Source organism: Raphanus sativus, chromosome 4 (assembly GCF_000801105.2).
Source record: "Raphanus sativus cultivar WK10039 chromosome 4, ASM80110v3, whole genome shotgun sequence".
In the NCBI taxonomy this organism is placed as follows: Eukaryota; Viridiplantae; Streptophyta; class Magnoliopsida; order Brassicales; family Brassicaceae; genus Raphanus; species Raphanus sativus.
Window position 1 is genome coordinate 25270072 of NC_079514.1, and position 24198 is coordinate 25294269.

At 32.7% G+C, this 24198-nt stretch overlaps 2 protein-coding genes across 12 annotated transcripts; both read right to left on the reverse strand.

The window, feature by feature from the left end:
* Positions 1-1956: 1956 nt before the first annotated feature.
* LOC108843647 (aspartic proteinase A2) lies at positions 1957-13837 on the reverse strand. Of its 11 annotated transcripts, none has more exons than XM_018616879.2 (19): positions 13646-13837; positions 13466-13541; positions 13126-13266; positions 12822-12971; positions 12636-12729; positions 12526-12576; positions 4660-5053; positions 4523-4583; positions 4321-4415; positions 4117-4229; positions 3857-4025; positions 3735-3774; positions 3581-3645; positions 3379-3492; positions 3219-3283; positions 2985-3141; positions 2759-2878; positions 2470-2558; positions 1957-2225 (listed from the first exon to the last, which is right to left on the reverse strand). In XM_018616879.2, the coding sequence occupies exons 7-19, from the start codon at positions 5044-5046 to the stop codon at positions 2141-2143; spliced, it is 1560 nt and encodes a 519-aa protein (XP_018472381.1). In that variant the 5' UTR covers positions 5047-5053; positions 12526-12576; positions 12636-12729; positions 12822-12971; positions 13126-13266; positions 13466-13541; positions 13646-13837; the 3' UTR covers positions 1957-2140. The 11 variants fall into 11 exon arrangements, with proteins under 11 accessions (XP_018472381.1, XP_018472382.1, XP_018472380.1 ...); XM_018616880.2 differs by having other exon boundaries at positions 12636-12742; XM_018616878.2 differs by lacking the exon at positions 12636-12729 and having other exon boundaries at positions 12526-12598.
* Positions 13838-20937: 7100 nt separating this feature from the next.
* On the reverse strand, positions 20938-23268 carry LOC108822084 (glycosyltransferase BC10). The gene is made up of 7 exons (XM_018595106.2): positions 22644-23268; positions 22505-22576; positions 22349-22430; positions 22105-22185; positions 21882-21923; positions 21577-21633; positions 20938-21486 (listed from the first exon to the last, which is right to left on the reverse strand). Exons 1-7 carry the CDS (start codon positions 23135-23137, stop codon positions 21169-21171), a joined length of 1146 nt encoding a protein of 381 aa, XP_018450608.2. The 5' UTR covers positions 23138-23268; the 3' UTR covers positions 20938-21168.
* Positions 23269-24198: the final 930 nt, after the last annotated feature.

Here is a 24198-nt window from a genome sequence, read left to right on the forward strand (position 1 = left end):
AAGGGACGATTGGTGTTGGTTTATTCTATTCTGCCACTTCAGATTTGATTCTCAAATGTTATACTGATGCGGATTGGAATTCTTGCCTTGATACAAGACGTTCTACTTCTGGCTTTTCTATGTTTCTTGGCTCTGCTCTAGTCTCATGGAAGTCGAAGAAACAGGACGTCGTCTCTCATTCGTCTGCTGAATCAGAATACAGAGCAATGTCTGTTGCGGTCAAAGAGGTTATTTGGTTAGTCAATCTTCTTGGCGAACTTCAAGTTCCTCAATCGAAGCCTGTAGCTTTCTTATGTGACTTCACGGCTGCTATTCACATCGCTAACAATCCGGTCTTCCACGAAAGGACAAAGCACGTTGAGTCGGATTGTCATCAAGTACGTGATCGCATCGTCAGTGGATTAATCAAGACTCTTCATGTTGGGACTCATACGCAAATCGCTGACGTTCTTACCAAACCTCTATATCCAACTCAGTTCAATTCTCTTGTTAGCAAGATGTCGTTGCATTCCATTTACACGCCATCTTGAAGGAAAATATTAATGATGTGTTGGTTTATTCCGGTTATAGAAAGATTGTATTTCGGTTATCATAAGATTACAATTGTATTTCCGGTATTGTTAAACCGAGACTATAACTGTATCACTCTGTAACAGAAAGCAATAACAGAAAATCATTTCATCTTTTCCATTTTTCTCTCGAGCTTGAGTTTTCCTATTACTTAATTTTATGCATTGAATAATTTATGTGTGTTTCAAATGATTTAATAAACGATTTTTAGTTACTCTATATAAATGTAGTTACACATTTATGAAAAGTGGGAACATGTCTTACATTCATTTATGTTTTTTTCTAATAATTTCAAAACTTTAATTCATTATTTAAACCCTTCTATATTAATCTACATTATTTTTATGACAATCCATAGTAATAAAAACATCTCATAATCCGTGCTAATCATATGATGAATAATATAAATATTTACAAATAAAAATATTATTACTTTTACCAAATTAAAATAGTTCTAGAAATTGTATTATATGCTCTAATATTATAAAAAACTTACATTTATTTATTCATACGCAATTACAAAAGCTATTTAGAACCAGTTTTTTTATTTTAAAAGGTTAGGAACAGTTTCAAACAATTTGTAGCAGTTTATATAATTGTTTTAGTTTATATGATTGTTCTGAGATGCTGTCAACTGCTATCAACCATAAAAAAATGTGTTTGTGGATTGTATCGAAAAAATTAGCCAGACCTTTAGAGATCTCTAAAAAACACTATATAACTTCAAGTGTGAAGTTTTTTGTTCTTCAGAAAGAAACTTCAAATTTGAAATTTTGAGTAGTAAAATTTTAAATATAGAATGTCACTACTCAAAATTTCAATTTTAAAGTTTAATATTTAAATTATTAAATATTTTGTCTTTTAATCTTTCAAAATTTTGTAACTTGTAAATATTTCAAATTTACTTTTATTATTTTAGTTTTTACAAACAAAATTAAATAAGAACTTTAAAATAATTCTTCTTTCTTACGACGTAGATTTAGATAACAACAATATTAGAAATTGTTTTTAAGAAATGTACTAATTAATTATAAATTGAAGTAGTACAAAAATAATTTCATAGAATAATTTAATAGTTTACTTGTAATTTAATATTTAATTATGTATTTCTATGTTAAATATATATTTTATTGTATCTTTTTGTTAATTAATTATTTTATTAATTACTACTTTTATAATACTTTTATATATGTACTATTTATTTATAAATTTTTATTAATTTAAATTAAGTATCATAAATATAAATTTTTTAACATAAAATATAAATTTTTAAAATTAAATTTAAAATTTTGTTTTTGAAAAAAACTAACTTAAAACTAACCTAAAACTTTAAATATGTAATTTTACGAACTTCAAAATAGAATGTTTTTTTTAGACACTCTTCAAAATAGAATGTCTTTTTTAGATACTCTTAGCATCGGAATATTTACAGGAGAAAGTGTAACACAAGTCAGCTGAGAAGGGAGAGGGTTTAACTCAAGTCAACAAGTGCGAAGATGTTTCACAAGACGCAACAAAAGCTTTCATACAAACACATAACAAAAGAAACCGAACCGAGGTTGTTTTTTGTTTAGGCAGCTTCTGCGAAGCCAACCTGCTCGTTGCCGAAGTCAAAGACAGTGTGGTATCTTCCCATAAACACATCTCCCAGTATCCTGCCCCAAAAATCAACAATCAAGATTTAGATGAATCTCACACTCAAACTGTTGAGATTTGGACGTTTGTTTGCATTGCCATTTAGAATTAAGGTATGTTTTTCTCCACAACCACAAACATTTTAAACAAAACTTATTTGTTAGTGTAAATGTAAACGCCAAATAAATAAAAAGCCTAGATGAATCTAATACTTGAGAAGGAAATACTCAAAAAGTTTTATTTTTTTACTCCAAGAGAATTTACCAGAGAGGTCCACGAGGTGGAGGCAAGTCAAGCGCGGTAAAGCCACTGATGCATTGTGCAACTGATCCTTCTCCAATCTTCAGTACATACTATTAATCCCACAAACGACATCAGCCAAGATATGTTCAGAATGCTACAAAGTCTCAAACATAATGATATGATCATAAGATCAAAGGTATTGTCATGTGAGAAGGTAATAAGCTAGCAAGATAGCTTTTCCACTGTAATCCTCTGTTCTTGATAGAAATATACCCGAGTTCTATTCACATAAATGTGCTCAAACAAGTACCTCTTCTGGCGCTAGATCAAAGACTTTGCCTCCAATGGTGAATGAAACAGTAGGCATTTTAGGGAGTTGTGAGCAGTCAACTGCGGACTCTCCATTAGGACTCGGCATGCGTTCGCATATCTGGGGAATTGTTTTGGGAATTTTAGGATCAGAACAAAGAAGAATCTCATTGCTATATTTCACGAACATAACATAAATTGCTATTGTGATAGACAATTGTTCTTACGTCATTAATGTAGTTCACAATACGCTTTTGAGTCATGTTCTGCGCTAACTGGCTCTGTATCCACACAACCGCCATTTCACATGGGGCACAACCAGCATCTCGGAGAGCACTAGATGATTTTGTGTTTTCGTTGTCCACAACCGACTCAATCCCCATGCTAAACATAACACAATGACACTCAGAAGAACGTGAAAATGTGTGTAAATAATTGTGATGTCTATATTGGGATTTTACCTGACTCCATGGGTGCCATCGAATGTGCAAAGACCAATCTGTGAGCAGATCTTCTTTGGTTGAGCCTGAAAGGAGAACAAAAGAGTTCTATATACAGAATACAGATATGCGTTCTCGCAGATTCTCTGAATTAATTTCTACCAAGTTAAGATATTCTTACCTTAGCTAAAAGTAAATCCAAAATAGTTTGTCCATACTGATCGACAACAGTTTTGCATTGCTGGCTAACAACTCCAGATGCTCCAATAGCTTTGTTTATCATGGCAATCAGAGCCTAGACAAAACAAATAAAATGTGATAAAAGCAAGCATATACTGCAACAAACTGAAATGCTTTTAAACCCTTTAATGATTCTCGCTTACAGTTGGCCCCGCAAGTAAAGATGTCCCAGAATCTGCTATTGCAGAACAACCACTTCCGCAGTACCCTGTATATATATAAAAAAAAATCATGTTCCAACGAGAAAAAGCAGCTACATGGATGAACACAAACCAATATAACAACTAATACACGTACCGGTAGATTTACCAGCAATGAGAACTTCACCCATGTCGAACTATTTACCAAAATATTTACTTAAATGAGAAGTGATTAATAGAAATTCATGGCAAATCAAGAACAATAAACAAAGAACAAACCTGCCAGTAACCTCTTTGTGTTACAGGAACATATGTGTGTTCACCTTTGAAGTGCTTTGGATCAACACCACCAAATACAAGTTCACCACCTTCTTCACTCTTTGGGTCACGGTTAAGCCAAAATGAAAAGACCGGTTTCTTGATAAGACCTTGCTTGAGCATATTGTACCTGTAAGAAACAAAGTGTATCGTCTTTATTGGAGCGTGTGTTACTAAGTAACCTGAATCCAAATATCGGAAAAAAATAAGTGAGAACATACCAAACAGGAGTGGCGTTTCCAACAGAAATCTCTTGGAATCCAAGACCAAGAAGACCATCGAACTTAGCCACCAAGAAAGTTAAACCTGGCTCACTGGTTACCTCAATAAACTCCTAAAGAACATTAAAGAATTAGGTTACTTAAAATCAATCAATATAAAAAAAATATAAGCATTAAAGACGTGTATAATAGATAATAACTTACCTGATCTTTGACAATTAAATCACCAACCGTGATAGCATCATAACTGAAGAAACCAGAGACTGATCCAGAGCCGTAATGGATTGCCGCACGTTTTCCTGGGAAAACATACAATTTTAAAGCTTATCAATATCGATATTGAATTGATATCAATGTAGGTGTAAGTATCTCAAAAAAAAATAAAAATCAGAAGAGATAAACGTACCACTCTTTTTATAAGTGCTAGAACGCGAGGACTTGTACTTGGCATGGAAGAAACAAGACAGCTACATAATGTAAAACATACGTAATAAGTTTCCTCTTAAACTAATCACATTTTAAAATGCTAATAGAAAAGCTTACCGAGAAATAACATTTCCCGGACGGTACCCAAAGGTTAGAGCTTCCCGTGTCGAAAATCACTGTGAACTTCTGCGGTGGAGTACCAATAGCAATCTCACCATAGTACTGAGCATCCAAGTAATTCTTCAACGCAACGATGTCAGCATCTCCAGCATCTCCAGCATCTCCAAGATAGTTGTTGTTAGAACGGAACTCATTTAAAGAAGATCTAAAGGCCTTTTCTTGCTTTGAACCAAAGCGTGTGGCAAGTCGATGGTTAGGATCCAACTTCAGTTTTTTCAGACTGACTCTGAGTGTTCCGTCATTGCTCTCAGAAGAGGCGGAAAGAAACAACAAGAGCAACACAGAAAGTGAACAAACCGCAACAGTTCTTGAGTGTTCTCCCATCTTTCACCTATTCATTAGTTGAAAGTAATGGACGCATTTTTAATTAGACTATTAACATTGATCAACCAGCAGAAACAAATACGAGTTACATGAACATGCAACTCAACTATTTTAACATGATTACCAAAAAAAAACATGGAACTCAACTATCAATGCTATTTTACAAATGACTAAATTAATGAGAGACCATTTTTAATAAAGTGATTAGGATATGAAAGACACTTTACAACTATAATTCGTTATATTTAAACTAATATCGCCCCCATATAAGAAAAAAAAGTTATCTTCAGATCAGTAACAAAACTAGACGCTTTGATAATTTATCAAAGAAAATAACCTGATAATAACAAAATCAATAATCTTTCATTACAAAACAAGAACAAAAACAAAGATCCTATTAGCAAGAAGAAACAGGGGATCGTTCAGCTCAAAAAACAACACTAAGGTTGCAGAATCAAACAAACCTTAACCTCCAAACACATAATCAAATAAGACGAGGAGTACATCACAAAACAGACATGCAAACCAAACATTCAAGAAAAAGAAATATGCAAGAGAATATTATCACGGATCATGCAAAACACAATCACTCAAATCAAATAACATGGAAAAGAAAAAAAAATCTATAGTATCACACTGGAAACAACACTCGGATTTATATCCAGACCTGATATGAAAGAGACTTTAGAAAATGAGAAATGGTAATGAGATCAATAGGATTGTTAAACTGTAGAACTCAAACTCACGAGAGAGTTAAGCACTCACCAGAGGCTTCAGGAGATTTCTCAGAATAATGAGAGACGAAAAAAAAAAACAGTTTCAATTACCGAAGAAAAGATTGCTAAAATGCCGCCACGACTTGCACAGCGGGTCCCAAATAATAAGCAACTAAACATTTTTCAATTTTAGCCGTTGGATCTATTAGATTAAAGATTTTACTGTTGACGGTGTTATAAGTGATGGCCCACCAACTTTGTTTGTTGTATTAAAAAGCTATAGCTTTTAGAGGAACTAGAAAACTAAAACATAACATGTTTGAAATAGTATCATATCACCGAATCAAACGCTCAGGTACTCCTGCCCGAAAAAAAAAGAGCTGTGATACTCCTGCCCGAAACTGCCCAGATTTAGAATTAAATAATTCTTTATTTAAATACGAAAATTTATTAAAAGACCACATGGCCAACAGAAACTTGCATAATTACAACCCAACCAGGACCATTTCGCGGACCATCCAGACCCGATCTATGAAATTCGGATATCTTTCTCTATAACTTTCGAAATCTTTGTAAGAATTGGTGTGATTGTAAATATTGGTGAAACTGTACATCGTAATAAATCATCAACAATATTCTGTATATAATATTAAGTTGAACTAAATTTAACTAAATCGCACTTTTAGATTTCAAATGTTTTATTATGTTATTTTTTGGACAGAGTTGTTGTTATTGATATATTTATTGAATTTTGAATTTAAAAAATAGTTTATAAGATATAAATAGATTTTGGCCAAACTTAGAAATGTTGTACATATTTAATAAAAGTATAAATGTTGTAAAAAGTAGAAATGTTGTAAAAGTTGATAAAACTAATCTCCAAATGGCTAGTGAAGTTTATTTGTTAAAATAAAAGTAGAAATGTAGTTAATTTTTTAATGATATATTGAAGTTAAAATATACAAAGATTAGTTTATAGAGAGAAACTAGAGGATTGAAACTAGAGACATTACATTAAGTCAAACATAGTGAAAGTAGATAAAACTACATGCCATAAACTCGAGAAATAAACACCACAACTAATCTTCAATTGGCCAGTTGGTAGCTGTCAAGTGAATTTCATTGCAGAAGTCCCAAACTACACATTGCCAGAAACAACGATCGCACTTCCACTGTGTTATTGATCCATTATAGGAGACTACAAACACCGGTTCTTCTATTGCGGAGGAGCACCAGCAATCATTTGAGAAGATGGGATTCTTTATTCTTTCAAGTAGTGACATAAACTCTTGAGGTTTCTCGTAACCCCAATGGCCTGAGGGTAGATCAGTCCGGATCATGCAATTCATCCGATAAACAAACTCACGACTAAAGTTAGGATATGTGTGAAACAACCCTCCATCATCTACACTAAACGCTAAGTTCAGCATTCCATCTACAAACTTGGCCAACTCCAATCCTCTCTCAGCAGCAAGATGGATTTTCTCTCTTCCTTCATCAAGTAAATGAAGTTGAAAGAACTCATGCATACCTCGTAGGTAGATGGCCTCTGGATTACCGGCTTGGTAGCACCTAAGTCGGAATGTTCTTACAGCATTAACCTCATCAATCCAATCATTAAAGCCAATGAGATTAGCAGATTGGTAGAAGTAGTTGTCTCTGCTTATTTGATTGAACCCGGAGAAAGCAATTCTAGCACTACCGAAGTCCCGGATGTGGTTTGTTGCTACCTTTGAGAGAATCTTACGGAGGATGGAAGGAGGGACATATTCCAAGTTGAAGTTCGACATAGAGTACAAGGATGATGAAAAACTTGAGAGATATTCGTTTAATCGAGTAAATGGAAAGATTTACGTGTTATTTATAATAGAGATAAGATTGCATTTACTATCCCATTTAAGGGTGTGATTTGATAGAAGGTTTAAGACACGACTTCTCACTGCAAGTACAGGGAATAAGAACTGCAACAGTCGTATGTCAAGGAAAAATTTAGTGAAACTAAGTGATTTTTGATTGTCTAAATTTATGAAAATAAGAAAAATTTAGTCTAGTTATATAGAACTATGTAAGAATTAACAAATTTAGATATTCTATTGTTTTATATTTTGCAAAACTCTAAATAGAAGCAGAATCGAAAAATTAATTATACGGAGTGTCGGATTATTTAATGATAACAAACAGTATAAGAAATAATAATTGAAATATTTAGTTTGAGAAAAATCTGTCATTTCATGATTTATGACCTGATTTATGACCATAGCGTCGTGACCCTTGATATTTGCAACGCTACACGACTTCTCACGCACGCTTCTGACAGTTTAAGTGGAACTAACTGATATTAATTGTCTAAATTTATGAAACTAAGTAAAATTATATTGAATTTATAGTGTAAATATATGGAACTATGTAAAAATTAAAAAAATTAGGTATTATATTGTTTTATATTTTGAAAATAAATATAATATTATGGATTATTTACTTTTTTTTTTGTAGGATTATGAATCATTTACTGAGCAAGCAATAAAAGAGATCATAAAAATGGTTGAGAAAAATCCAGTAATTAATGGTATTGATGGACAGAGGAGAGAGTAATTAATCGATTGAAAAAGTCTCTAATAATAATCATTACAGTCGCATTGAAACCAAACGTGAAACGTCACAACACTACACCGTCTAGAATCATCATCACCATTGCATTTAGTTAAACTCCAACTCTGCAAATTCTCTCATTCATCTCATATCCGAGTTCTATCTTCTCTTCTCTCATCTCTGAGTGAAATTCTCTCATCTCTACAAATAAGATGACATACTACTACAATAAGCTTTCCCAGATTTCCGAGGCTTCTTATAACCCCGACGTCAAGGCTTGGCGTTTCAGAGTCAAAGTACACAGGGTCTACCCTCTCTATTCCTCGGTTACCAACAGGGTTATGCCTTTCTATTCCTATGTCCTAGCAGATGAAGATGTAAGTGTTTTTTCATCATCTCTCAAGTTTTTCATCATCTCTCAAGTTTTTCATCATCATCTCTCAAGTTTTTCATCATCATTTAACTTGATCCTTGTACTTTATTTATGTAGGGGTGCAAGATGGAGATGACCGTTTATGGGGATTATGAAAGTTTTAGAGGCCTCGAAAACAAGGAGGGAGAATGGGTGGAAATCTTTCGGGTAGGAGTTGAACGTTCCTATGTAGGATTCAATGCAACTAACTCTCGGTTCAGACTAACTGCTTCGCGACTCACACAAGTCCGCTGATCGATCCTCTGAACAATCGGCTTTTCATGGACTTCAAGAACATCCATGCAATCCCTCACATGTCCCACAGGGAACGAAACTATCCCATAGGTATGAATGCTGCTAAAATAAATATATTCACATATAGTCACATATTTAGTTTCAGAACTTTGTATGACTCTGTAGATGTAAGTGAAACTAAGTGAAATGAACTGATTTAGTTGAGTTACACTTATATGGTAGATACAATTGGAGTGGTCTTCAATACGGAAGCCCGTTTCGATGACCCTGCAAGACCAACGATGATTTTTTACATAAGGAACAACATGTAAGTAGAAAGTAACATATGATCCAAGCAAAATTTATTTATATTGTAATCGACACACGTTTTTTTATTCTGAATAGTGACAGCCAGATTAAATGTGTGGCAACTGGCAAGCAGGCCTATGCCTTCCGGGATGGTCTTGAAAATGTGGAAGGTGGACAGGTAATTGTGGCCCTTAAGATGTGGAAGGTCTGCAACTGTTGGAGTAAGTGTAGTTTCTGTGGCTAGTTTTGAATATGATAGTGGACTAAAACGTTTACTAAAATCATTTACATTAATACAGATTTATTTGGTCCTCCTGATCTATGGCTTGAGACCGAAGGTGGACTTTCAGACTTCAGGTTCAATCCGCGTTTGACCGAGGTTGAGGACTTCAGGCAGTCTCTACTAAACAGCGACCCTTATGTTCAAAAATATGGGATTGAAGGTCTTGTGTAAATCGTGTTGTTCTCACTGTTATGGTCTTGTGAAAATGTCGTTGTTTCAACTTGTTTCACTTAATCTCACTTGTTTGGACTTTTGGTTTCACTCAATCTCACTTGTTTCAACTTTAGGTTTCACTTAATCCCTTGTTCCAACTTCTGGCTTAACTTAATACATGGTTGTTCAACTTCGCATAACTTAAAAAAACATAGCTTAGCAATAACAGTTAGTTCTAGGAATTGGAATTCTCTTAGGAATTTCAATTAATTTTTCTACATCATAATTCCTAGAACTAAAACGATGGTAAGAAGAACACAACCTCCTGATATCTTTATCATGGGCATCTTTTTGGGACCTTCGCGGATATCTCCTTCGTTCCTTATTGTTGCTTTGAGACTCTGAACTTCTTCTTCGAGTATTCGAACTTGGTAGTCCAGCTGCTATAATCGGTGAAGGCTTCGTCAACCCATTTGAAGACATGATTGTCGTTCTCGAGCTACATGATTTTATTTCAAAACGAGTAAGCGTGATTCATAAGCGTTCCATATGTAAACAACAAACGGATGTACCCTCTGTGAAGCCGCAAAGAGACACCGATAATACCGGCGATATGGGTTGGAATTGCTTCTGGAGATGAGCTCGGTGACGCCCACCCCGCACCAACACCTACTAGGTATCCCCGGAGTTCGTACCCGTCTCCGACCACCGGTCGTGGATGATGAAGCGGCGGACATCTAGGTTTTTGGGAGGGGAGGGAGTGAGGTCGAGGAGAGAAATTTAGGGAAGAGAGAGAAAATGAAGATAGCAAATGGGAAAAACCTAAAAAAAGGGTGTTTAATACTTCGATTGAACGATTCTGGGGTTTTAGTAAATTGGGAAGAGGGAAATTAGAAATTCGAAAAGCTGAGCGGGAAAATTAATCCCAGGGTTTTTTCTGTTGTAAGTTTCACCAAGTACTCAGTTTTACAGAAAGCGTCAAAGTTGCACTTTTTAATTATTTCTATTTATCTTAGTTATACTCTACTTAAATTAATGATTTTGTGGTTACACCAATGCAATTATGTTTCCTAAGTTCATTTCCCATACGATCACGTACATATAAACTTGATTTCGTGCCATAGAGTTATCAAATCTAACTCAGTCAGTTTCAGCGATAAAGCTATGACAACACATTGTATTTCCTATACGATTGCTACGAGCAATGAGATGGAATTTTAATAATTTTAATAATTCTTATTAAATCATAATTAACATAACACTACTAATAAACTAAAAGCGTACTACTTCCATGACTTATAAAATTAAATTAAAAACTTTAGAATTTACAATCATGTTATTCAGTTTACATAACGTAGTTATACCAGTTTCACTTAGTTATACAACACACAAATAAAATTTATTTCACCTCACAATGTTCCCATATGATAAAAACACCAAAACCGAAAGTGAAAGGCAAACATCAAAACAGAAAGTGAAAGGCTTAGAACTTAATTTAGAACTTAATTTACATCAAAACTGAAACCGAAAGGTTTACAACATACTCTTCTTCTGTTTCTTGTGGGGATGTTCATCGTCCTCCAAACCTGTTCCCACATTTTCTTCTTCTCCATATCCACTCTCACGCTCACAATAGTTGCTACTACAAGAGCTCTCTCCAACTCTCGACAGTTGCTCGGTTATTTGAACTATTTGTAATTCTTCGATGTCCTCCACATGCAAAATACTTCTCCTTTCCTCTCTATCCACTGATGTTAGATAAACAAACACATCTTCATCATCCAAAATATACGATTGCCTCTTAGGTTCCACTACCAATGGAATGTAACCCAAATTGAGCCTCTTCGTAAACGGATCTATTCTGATCTTCCTGCATATCCTCTCTTTCAACAACGAATAAGTGATCTCCTCCAACGATGATGTATTAAAGGATATAGCATACAAACGAGCATCGGTTGGAATCCATTCATAATCATCTCCATCCTTAGAATAATGTCCATCATAATCAAAGTGTATGTTCGTCGAAAATGGACACATTTTCTGCAATAAAAACATTTAACCACTTAAAGTTATACTTGTTTTTTCAGTTACACCATTCACGTTATACTTGGTTACACAGTTACACCATCAAAGTTATACTTGGTTATACCATGTCACAGAGTTGTGTCAGTAACCAATTACTGATAAGCAAGCAAGAACGTCTAATCTTCGATTGAATCATCATAATACCCGACATTCAATCATTCCTTTCTGATCTTCGATTAGTTCATGAAACCCAAATGAATAAGAATTTTTCAATTTCCGATCCTCGATTAGTTCATGAAACCCTAATGAATAAGAATTTTTCAATTAAAACTATAAATTTGGAGTCGAGTCTTCAATTCAAAATCAAATTGTTATCAGCTTTGATTCCCGACATTCAATTATGAGTTCGTCTATGGTGAGATACATACCCTGTATAACGGAATTAATAGCTCGATGATCCAGCATCCAAGCGACGAGATCGAGTTCGATTGCGAGGAAGAACAAAGAGGGAGGGAATGATCGAGTCGATTCCGAGTCGACTCGGGAGGGGCGAGTGGAGGAGAGGAGAGAGAGATGGAATAGAGTGGATCGATTTCGATTAATTTATGAGATATTAACCACATTCGATTAATTTATTCATTAAATTGGTCGGGGGTATTTTAGATATTAACCACATTCTTCAAGAGTATGAAAACAGATAAGAGTATAACAGATCACATGAGAGTATACTAGATCACTTTTTCCCTCATTAAGAGTACCTGAGCACTTCACTCCATATCACCAGCTCCGGTCCATAGGTTTCATGGGCCCTACTCAAAATTTGGGCATTAGCTGTGTAAAAAAAAAAAAAAAAATTAGTGAACAGTACCTTGAAGAAAAAACGAGATATATGTTTGGGCCCATAAGCGGTCGCTTATACTGCCTACCCTCCGGGCCGGCCTGCTTGATATCACTCAACGTAACTATAGAGATTCCCTTACAACAAAGGTTTGTCTTTAGTAGTCTGATGAGTCATATTACACTTGTGATTAGAGCTGAGAATTTTAATCATTACCCGTGGATTCCACCCCGTTTGATCCGCCGCAGGACAGGTGCGAGTCGAATGATTTGGAAATTTTGAATTGCGAGTGCAGGTACGGATTGAAATTACTTTAAGCGGGACGGATGCGGGTCAGTCAAATTATAGTTGCGGGTATCCGCCAACCTACGAATTAAAAAAAAATTAAAAAAATTTCGTAAAACATATTAAATTTCATAAATATTTATATAATTTTAATTATAAATATATTATAATATTATTTCTTAAAAGGTAATAATTACATAATTAAAAATAATTATTTTAATATAATTAATATTACCCCGGGTTTGGCGGGTTACCCGCGGATTTTAGAGGAGCGGTGCAGACATAAGAATTTTTGTTTACGGTCGATTTTTTGAATCAAAAAATTGATTCGGGCGAGGCGGATCGGGATGGGTTAGGCGGATCGGGATGGGTTGACCTGCGAATCCAACACTACTTGTAAAACGAGAACAAAAAAAGTTATAACTTTTGTGTGTTCTTAACTAAGAAAAGCTATAATTTTTAGAGGAATGCGAGAACTAAAACATCAGCACACACCACACAGGTTTGAAGTAATATCATATCGGACAAATCAGCAACAAAAAGAACTAAGAACATCAAAGACTCAAAATGCTTACCAAAAGAGAAGGTCACGAACTCTCTATAAATGAAGCTTCCTGAGATTATTTCCTTGTAATTTTGATTATATTTTCTCTGTTCGATTTGGAAAACAGAGCAAACTCAAGTCTATTATATGAAGAACAACAAATTGAAATCTCCAAATTTCAGTTAGAAAAAACTAAAAAGAGGAATCATACCGAAATGGCGTTGTTGGAGAATCAAATCTTCGTGCGCTTCATTGGAGATGATGACAGTATTTTTGGTCGGAAATGGTGACAGTGTTCTTCGCCAGATATGATAGAAGGAAATCAGAGCCTACGGAAGAGCTCGCCGCCGTGAGAGATCGAATATCAAAGAGAGAGGTTTCTGATTTTCTATTTTCGGTTTTTATTAAATATAAAACAAGGTATTAAAGACATTTAGTCAATTATTTAATAGTATTTGGTGACTTTTTCTTTCTACTGCTATTTTTTAGACATAAACTCAAAAAGACTATTATGGAGAATTGCCTTTTTATGTATGATGATTACATAATACAAATTCATTTTTACATGTAGTCCGATAAAATTATAAATAAAATTAGGAAATTTTAATGTTTACCATTTTGTTAGTACTATTATTTATGTTTACCACTACTAAAGGGACATTTTCAAAAATATATTATTCATTATGATTCAAAAGACTCTTATATCTTTGTTCATTATATATATAATAAATAATTATTTATATAAATAAAGAAAAATAAAATATTTAGAAAAGTAATTTTTTATGTTTTCTAATTATATTTTTTGAACCCTAAACCCTCAACTCTAAACCCTAAACCCTAAATCATACCCCTCAACTCTAAACCCTAAACTTTAAACCTTAAACACCAAACCCTAAATGATATCGCACATCTCAACTCTAAAACCTAAGTTTAGATTAGTTAATTCTAAGGTTATAAATGTCATTTTTCCTCTTTAGAAGTGAGGTTAATAGTGGTTAGTGTAAACATGAAAAGTGGTATTATGAATGTGGTATTTTTGACAATTTCTCAATAAAATTAGAGATGAAACTTATTTTGAAAAAAGAGAAACACAGCCTTAATTTGAGTCCGGAAAAAATTATTAGTTTATCATGTTTATTAATTTATCAACTATTAATTTGTTGAGTTTCTAATAGTGTAGGAGCCTTTGAATTACTCCCTCCATTTTTTTAAGTTACATATTCTAGAATTTTTAACACATTTTAATAAAACATATTAAATTTACATAATTTTTTTTCTATAATTTTAAGCCAATAAAAATTCAAAAAGTGCAATTAGAAAATAAAACATGCATTAAAAATGTAAAAAAAAAGATCTTTTTGAAATTTTTTTTTTATAGAATATGTAAATTTTTTTTACGGCAAATGGCTATTCTATTACTTAAGCTTGAGGTGGTCTGGGTAACCAGATCGGAATAGAACAACCAATAAAATATAACTCCCTATGGAAAGATCTACCTGTTTTAGCTAAAAAATCTGAAAACTGATTCCGCGCTCGAGGAACATAAGAAATGTGAAAGTCCGGAAAGCATATCAGTAGCGTTTCTATCCTCTCTAATTCCGTTGCAAAGCTTGTCAAATCGTGAGGTTCCTTGATCATAGCAATCAGCTCTTTGGAGTATGTTCCTTGGAAGAATATGTAACTTTAAAAAATGGAGAAAGTACTACATAATTTTTTTGAAGATCATATGTTCAAAATTATATTTGGAACTACATTCTCCGAAAAAGTAAAATTAGTTTGAGATTTGATCTAAAAAAATGTAGTTCAGTTAAGGGATGTTAATACGGGCGGCCCGGGCCCGTTTAGGCCCTGCTCGTATAGTACCCGCCCGTTTAAAGCCCGTCAAGGTCTCGCCCGTTTACAGCCCATCAACGTTCCGCCCGTTTAGCCGTGTGCCCGTTTATAATGAAGATGCCCGTGAACCCGTTTAACTTTTTTTCTGTATGTACAATTCTGAAATAATCATAGCTTTTGTTTTTGTTAAAACTGTGAACCAAAGGAGCAATATAGATATGCCATTCAACCACGTATTTCAACAATAATCATAGTTAAAAAACATGACAGCAATAATAAACAGTTTTGCATCAAGCTTGTGTTTGAAATAAAAACATCAAAAACAACAAAATAGTTTTGCATCAAACAAGTGACCCCTTCTTCATCAGTTCTTCTACAAGTGACCCCTGCTCTGCAAAAAAAAGAAGAAACAATCTCAAATCAGTAAATATTCTGAAGCAAACTAACAAAGAAAAAATGACTGATACAAATAATCTGCACCAAAAACGAACAATAAAAATAACCAAAAGCAAGAGATATATCAAAATGAAATAATGTAAAAAAAAAAAGCTCAAACCATATGGTCCTGCAGGAAAAGAAAGGCACAGAAAGCGTAATGCAGTAAACATTGTGACCTTAAGATAAGCATACGATTTGCTATGTCATTACGATTTGCTAACATCGTGACGAGCTTATGCTAAGATTAAGTGGCACTGATCTTTTTGACTTTACCAGAACTTTTTGACTTTACCAGAACAGAAACAGAACCGAAACAATTAACAGTCAAGGTTACCTTTTCACGGTGACACTTATGCTCATTTTCATGGCATGTTTGAACCTCATGATCTTGAACTTTCTACTCCAGAGCTGCTCGCTGTCTTTCTGACATCTTCAAGGTCAATGCCATCATCATCTTCAATGGTACCTATAATTTAAAATGTAAGTTAGTTAAAGAAATTTAACTATAACACTGTTTTTGTAAAAAATTTAAGTTACCTTGAAATTTTGCATATCCTCGAAGCCAATTACGTGCGCAGAGCAAAGCTTGAACATTTTTTGGAAGCAGCCGGTTTCGGTATGGAGTCAAAACTCTACCTCCAACGCTAAAAGCCGACTCAGAAGCAACTGTAGTAATAGGGATGGTGAGCAAATCACGCGCCATATCAGCCAAATCACCAAATCGTTGATGATTGTCCTTCCAATAACCCAAAACATCCAAGTCTGGAAAAGCTCTTCTGTCTACTCTTGGCTCCTCCAAATAGATTTCCAAATGTGTCTTAGGGTTGCCCACATCAGCTGCTATGCTTCTTTCTAACTCGAAAATATCCTATACAAACACAATAAAGATTCACATCAGTTTACCAATAACAGTATGCTTAAATTTTGTAATTTTATAGAACACTTACATCAGATTTGAACTGCCAACGTCCTACTAAATAACCTAATCCCAAGACCCATCGTGCAAGACATTACTCATTGAAGTATATAACTATCAAACTGGTTCCCCAAAATATTTGTATTATAAATTTTTTATTAGATTTTGATCCGCGCTTTCAAAGCGCGGGATTATTCTTTTATTGATTAAATTGATAATTTTTTTATAATTTTGTAAGTTTTTTACTAAGTATAGAATTTATATGAGTTATATTATAATATTTTGCATAAATTTATGTAAATAATTTGTTTTTGTTTTTTTTTGCTTTTAATCAATAGATTAAAAATTTCTATGGTATTGAGAATATTTAGTTGTGCTATAAAAGATACTTTTAGATAAAATATTTAAGTTCATATAAATTTTATTTTCTTGTAACTACAAACATAGTTGTGAATATTTAACAATTGATCTTAAATTTATTCAGTGTCTGAAATTGAAAAAATATATTCAGTGTTTGAAATTGAAAATATATTCAGTGTTTTAAATATATTGAGTGTTTGAAATTGAAAAATAACTTTAATCCAAACTACATTCTAGACCGTGTATAATGCATATTAATTCAAAAAAAATACAATCTTTTATTTTAATAAGATATTCATTGTATTTTTAGGGAACTATGTTTCTTTTGATTAATTTATAAATGATGGTGAAAATTGTTAAAACCATTGTTTAAACACCAGTTCATAATGGAGATATTTTAAATATTCTATAAAGTTTTTAAGAAGTATGATATAATAATTTATGAAGAAAGAATAACGTATTAAATATTTTTCAATCGTATAAATATAAAACGTGGTTAGTATAAGGTTGTATGAATATATGTCATAGGTTAGAAAGCCTCAGTTCAAAAAAAAATATGTTATAGGTGTTGTTAGAGTAGTTTCAAATAATAATAACTAGGTGATATCCGCGCCTTACGCGGAGTGAACGAACTAAATAAAGATTAATTTTTTTAATCTATAGATATTAGAATGGTAAATGTTTTAATCACAAAGATTACATACATATTATATAATGAAACATTAAAGGACATTGTGCATATTATAGAAAGTAAGCTTCAATTTTTTTTTTTTAAACTTGTGTAATTGGTAAGGTGTAACTGATTACTGAAGTAAATTTTGTGAAAGTAAATCAATAAGAGTAATTTACAACTTGTGTAATTGGTTAAATTTTTGTTTAACTATTTAAAAAACTTGTTTAATAATGTTTCTCAATAAAATCCCCGAATTTTGTGTGTGATTTTTAATTAGTTATGAGAATTTAAATAAATTTATAGTAACTTTTTTATATTAACCGAAACCAAAATGCTTTATGATGATTGGTTCTAGATTTATTTTTTATTTCCTTAGTAAACATTAACTCAAGAACAGATTAATAACTGAAAGTGTTAATTTCACCTCGATTTGAAAGAAAACGAATATAATATCGCCAAAATTTAATCTGAATAATACCTAACTTTTATTTTATAAATAAAAATCAAAAAATATGAAAAATATTAACTATAAGATTTGACCATATTAAAGAATCTAATAATTTATGTGGTCAAAATTATTTGTCTATTAGCATTTATGTTGATTGCTTAGTTAAAAAATCTTGGGATTAAATTATGGGATTATCTCTCTATATATATATATATATATATATATTTAAATATAATATTTCCTTATTTAGTTTAGTCGAATATAAAAACTTTTAGAGTTTAATTTTGAATTAAATAAAATATCATAAATAAATCATAGAAAACTAATACAAAAATTAGTATATTGTTTCATTTTAAAATAAATTTACAAAAGAACAACATATCAATATATGAATAGTACAATTGCATCAAATTGCATCAAGCTATAGATTTTTAATATAATATTTTGTGCAAATAAAAATATTATTTTCAAACATCATAATATATTCTACTATGTATGTAAATTACAAATATAAAAATGTAATTGAGTTTTTCTTATAAAACCAGCAGTTTATGAGTTTACGTTGAACAAAAATTAAATCAAACATCCACGCAGAGGCGCATATCAAATTCTAGTTTCTATTTTACTTTGGACACTTTCAAAATTTATGTATAAAGTATAATATCGAAATTTATGTTTCCATAATAACATACAACGTTTTATAGTATAAAGTATAAAACGATGATCCGCACCATACGCGGAGTAAATAGACTATAAAAAATTGTAATATTTATACCATTTATTTTCAGAAGGTAAATATGGGGTCACATATATTACATGTTAGGAGTGAGTTAAATTGATTTTGTTTGTATATGGTTAGTTACATTGTTTCTTAAGTATTTTGGATCATTGGTTAGATATAATCTTAAAAACGTAAATAAATAGTAAACACATATATCAATTAGTTATGAGTTTAATATTAAAAGTAAAATAGAGAATCCAATTATTGCTTCCATAAAAAAAAACGTAGACATTTAATAATAAATTATGAAAAGTAGAACTTAAAAAAAAGATTTGGAGAAAATCAATCAATAACAACAACTGATGTGGAAAATATCTTCAAAACTCTTCGTTTGCAATCCTATAAAGAACAATAACAAAGAATATAAACTTATCAAATTACAAAGAATTATAAATGGGAAGTAATTAAGTGAAATATATTAACTCTTTCTGAAAGCATCAACTTCTAGAACATCATTGGGCTCAAAAAGAACTTTAGAAAACCGATCAATGTTAGTCAAATTCTTGAATCGACTTTATCATGATAAAAAAAACATTTAGAAAAATATACAGATAATATTATCTCAACCGGTTTAAAAAAATATAATAAATTACCTTTTCCCCAATTAATTTGCCAAAACTGTAAAACACAGTATGACGTTAGCATTTGTCGAATTCCATAAATCTTAGAAAACATGAGTAAGTGTTCCATAAGCAACACACTTAATGACGACATTACTGTAAGTTTTGAAAAAATGAATTAAATCAGTAATCAATCGCATATTTTTTTTTAATTTTGAAAATTTATTAGGTTACTATCATGTATCACAATCAATCCTTATATTTTCATCTAAAATTGGTAAGAATATAATAGACTACCATAATTGAAATACCGAAAATAAATGATTGATAAAAATTACTTTACTGTGAAAGCTTGTCATAATGTTGCTGTTGTTATTGTGATCATTTTCGGCCTGTGATTTACGTCTCTACATCAGTCTAGCTCTAAAATAGGAAAGAATACAATATAGACTAAACATAATTGAAATATCATATATGATTGATTAACTCAAATTTTATGACTAATATTTGACTTGACACCAAGATTTACTTTATTAAGTTTATTTTTGATTCACTTAAATATAATTCATTGACTCAAAACATAACTGAAATCCCGAAAAGTGGCTGACGATTATAAATGTTAATAATTTACGAATATTATTTTAGTTTCTGAAGTTATCTTTGTAATCATGGCTCTAAAAACATTATACATTGACTTAACATTTTATAAAATAGTGTAAACTCAAACTCTCAACTATTACAGCACTCAAAATATTGTATATAATATAAACAATAAATTTCACATTTCGGAAAATCGATCCAAAGTTTCCATTGTTTTAAAACATTTTTTGAAAGAAACAGAAAAGACACCCACAATTAATTCATTTTGTTTTATTGATCTCGAGTATCCAATTTTTTTATAAAAAAAATGGTTAAATAATAACCGAAAAATATAATTAGTGACAATATTGATATTTTCCTTATCTAGCAACTCATTAAATTTCATTGTTTGTCTTTAGTGAATATGCATAAAATGAAACATATACTACTATATATTAATTGTAATGGCATGATATGTAATTAGTCTAGATTGAAGAGGGTTTTTCCAAAAAAAGTTGTGAGGTAGATTATGATTGTGAGTCTGTGACACCTAAGAAATGACACACTTGTAAATTTCACACGAGACAAAAGTTTATTTTTAAATAGTCTCTTCAAATAATAAGAAGGGAATTAAAAAAAAACTTGAAAAAGTAGTCCTCTTTGTCGGGAGAGTTAGCATTTTTTCTTCATTTCGGTCACGGTTAGTCTGAAACACGGACCAATTTGTTGCTCATCATATCCATTTTTTCTTCATTTATGGTGCATTAACCGATTCTATTTAATGTAATTATCCAAAATGAAAACTTTATATATATATACTTCACGTGTAGTTAAGATTTACCTTTTTTTTTATTTTAAGAATATTTTTCAATGGCATAGATTGTAATATTAGTGTTATTTTGTTTTAATAGTATAGATTTGAAGCACATAAATTACCGGTTTATTTAAAATACATATAAAATACAAAAAGAAAAAGAAATACATAACGCCTGTAGTTTGTACTAAGCCACTGATCAATTAATGTACTATCTGTAATCTGTATGCTTCATTTCTGTATGCTCTAAGTTAAACCCTTTCTGGTGCAGTTTCGGGTTTCTGTCTTTCTTAGTTTTGTAACTTTAACCTGTGTGTTTAACTTTCTTACATTCAAGAGGTTGTTGTTGTATCTGTTGATGATTCTACTAATCCTTCACTCAAAAGACGCATCGCAGCTCCTCTAGTGAACTTCCTCGCAAAGAGAAAGCAAGGGACGGGTTTTGAATTAGCCCGGCACCATTCTGTTCGATACTCCGTTTCATAGTATACATGGTTGATTTTCTTTATTTCTTCTATCTCCTTTGCTCCGGAATTGTCAGATGTGAAAGTTAGAGGATGCCATGATTTAGCTTCCGCTTTTTTGGCTAATAGGTTCCATGTAGTGTATGTCACTGTTCTCCGTTCCATTTCACTTTCCAAGCCACGCATCTGAAAGAGATACAAGATTAGGATTATAAAATAAAAAACTGAGTTAGGAAACAAGAAAGGGAGAGTTTGATAAATGTTGCTTGCGCTTACTGTAAGTAGAGTTTGAACGTAGTGTTCATCAGGGATGCAGTTGTGACGTCTGTGTTTCTGTTTCCGCATTCACAGCAATGTAAACATGTTATGAAAAAATGCCGCCACTTACTGAGAAAGAAGGAGAGGGAAATAATACTCATAATCTATGACACTAGGAGAGATTAAGACCAAACAGAAGATTCTCGAATTGTTTATTGCTATGAACAGATACAACTTGTTTGTGGATTCATAATAATCAAAGTGATGTAGACGCAGTAGAGGGCAATGAGGAAAACAGAGAAAAATAGTGAAAGGAAACTTACAAGATATAGCCATTTCTTAGTGGGATCCAGAGGTAGAGATCGCTGGAAAAGATAAGAAAAAAAAAAACAATTATTTCTTCAAGAAAACAACACAACTGAAACAATTACATCATTTGATAGTCTTGATGTTTCCCTAGAAGAGTAAAGCTCAAAAGAAATTTACAAAGCTGAAGTACTCCTTATCACAACCGCTGAGTAACACAAGAAGCTTCGAGACCTTTACCTTGCAGAACTTCTGGAAAACTGGGAACACAGTGTCGTCATTAACAATGACCTCTGCGTGGCTTCTAATCAACGATATCCACTGCGAGAACCAAAACAAAAAAAAAAGTATAATTCATAAAAAATGCAACAGAAAATCTTGTCCCAAGAAACTCAAAGTTTAAGAACCTTGCACAGGGGACAATTCTGCAAAAGAGTTCATTTCAAAATGTAAACAAAAAAGTCTATCTAATCAAGAAGATAACCTGAGATCCTTTTCGCCATTTCTCTTTGGGTATGACAGGGAACATTTTCATGGTGTAACGCTGATCTTTAGTATCAAGAAAACTACCAAAAAAAAAAAGAACAGTTGATGATCAAACAACATCTAGATCACTCCTCTTATAATGCAAAAAAATTACCTATCTAGAAAGCTCTTCGGTGAAGACATTAGATAAGTGTAAATGTAACCAAAGTCGTATAAGGGAACACAGCTGCATCAAAAGAGTATACATTGTCAAGCAAGGAATCAAGCAATGTGCAAGTGTTGAAGGAAGAGACCTATCAGATAAAAGAAGAAATCTTTGATTAGAAGGATCCTCCAAGGCGGAAGCAAGCAGCAATCTCTCAGCAGCAATCATGCTTGCTTCTCCCCAAACCACCTCGATACTATTCTTCAACTGGCGATTGTGGAAGAAGTGTGATCGAGTGGTGTCTTCGTCGAAGGTGAAACCAGGTGTTGAATGTACATAGATTGACAAGTTCCTCTCATCTCCGCCCTTGAAGAATCTGTCCCACAGGAAATCGAGAGGCAGGTCAAGTCGAGCCAGGAAAAGGAACGCCATCTTCGGACGATCTCCGGAGTATTTCTGGAGCGGTATTCGAGATCTCGCGGCCGAGAGCGACGGAATGGGACGAGACTGACGGTGGTAGTGGATACTGAGAAGAGCTAGCGCGCATAGAGAGGCGGAGATTGCACCGAAAATTAGCTTCCACCGAAACGACACAACGCCGCGACGAGACGCCGGAAGCTGCGGCGGCGATCTCCGCGCCATAGCTTAACTAGAAAGATCTATCTATCACCTCGAGATTTGAGGGAGATTGAAAGGCGAAGTCACTCACGATGAATCTCATTAAAACGACATCGTGTCTCTGTCCACGTGGTGAGATTTATGGGACCCTTTGTAACTGGCGTTTAAGTAACATTCGAAATGCAATTAAATGGTCATTACATTCTTGTTTCATTAAGCGTGAATATTTTGATGTACGTTTTTTCTTGCATCAAATGCGGGGTAAGCACATTTGTTTTCGGTATGTTTCTTCGCAACACACTTTTTCCATTTTCTTTGCTCTTTCTTAAAATTGCTATACATGAATTATTAATTTAATCCCTTTGTATTAAAAGAGGAGCATTCCTATCATATATTATTAACCAAAATTATTTTCTGGCAATACCATATTCATTCTTACACTCTATAATTAAAAATTATCTATTTACTAGATTTTTTTTTTTGAATTATACAGAGATATCCTAGCCCCACAGAAGTGGTCTAGACTAGTCACATGTTGTCACGTGTCGGTCCTCTGTCCCTGGTAATACCGAAATGTTAATTCTCCAGTGGCCGGGATTCGAACCTAGGTGGCGGAACATACATTGCCATTCTTCTTCTTTTTTTGTCACAAGCATTGCCATTCTTCACTAAATTGTAGTTTAACATAATAATCAATGTCATTTACTATATGATATCACATGTTTATAGTCGATGTCATTTTAATATTTGTAGCTCAAAGTAAAACGAAATACTAACGAAGCCGGTTTATGTATTAATTCACGAAACCGATTATCTAATATCACATGTTTCAATATCAACTTTCTTAGTATGTTTTCGAATAACCTTCTTAGTATGATTTGTCTACATATATTGCATACATTTTCTTAGGACGAAACATGACCCATGTTAAATTACTTTTTTCCTTTTAGAAAATATGTTGTTTTTTCTATCGTTTTTTCCTAGTCCATTTTGTTTCCACCATGATTATTTCTACCATATTCTCAGTTTGTTCAACTAAACATTCCAAATCCATTTATTTTGTTTCCACGTTTCTATGATTTATG

What these genes read in the sequence shown, in the direction of transcription:
- LOC108843647 (XM_018616885.2), bottom strand. Translation starts at nt 5,046, where the DNA reads ATGGGAGAACACTCAAGAACTGTTGCGGTTTGTTCACTTTCTGTGTTG. An exon ending in CTTTACTTGCGGGGCCAACT is followed by an intron (nt 3,493 to 3,580) that starts GTAAGCGAGAAT and finishes TGTTTTGTCTAG; the next exon opens with GCTCTGATTGCCATGATAAA. An exon ending in TTGATCTAGCGCCAGAAGAG is followed by an intron (nt 2,559 to 2,758) that starts GTACTTGTTTGA and finishes TGGGATTAATAG; the next exon opens with TATGTACTGAAGATTGGAGA.
- LOC108822084 (XM_018595106.2), bottom strand. Translation starts at nt 23,137, where the DNA reads ATGGCGCGGAGATCGCCGCCGCAGCTTCCGGCGTCTCGTCGCGGCGTT. An exon ending in CCGAAGAGCTTTCTAGATAG is followed by an intron (nt 22,431 to 22,504) that starts GTAATTTTTTTG and finishes TTTTTTTGGTAG; the next exon opens with TTTTCTTGATACTAAAGATC. An exon ending in AATGGCGAAAAGGATCTCAG is followed by an intron (nt 22,186 to 22,348) that starts GTTATCTTCTTG and finishes TGGTTCTCGCAG; the next exon opens with TGGATATCGTTGATTAGAAG.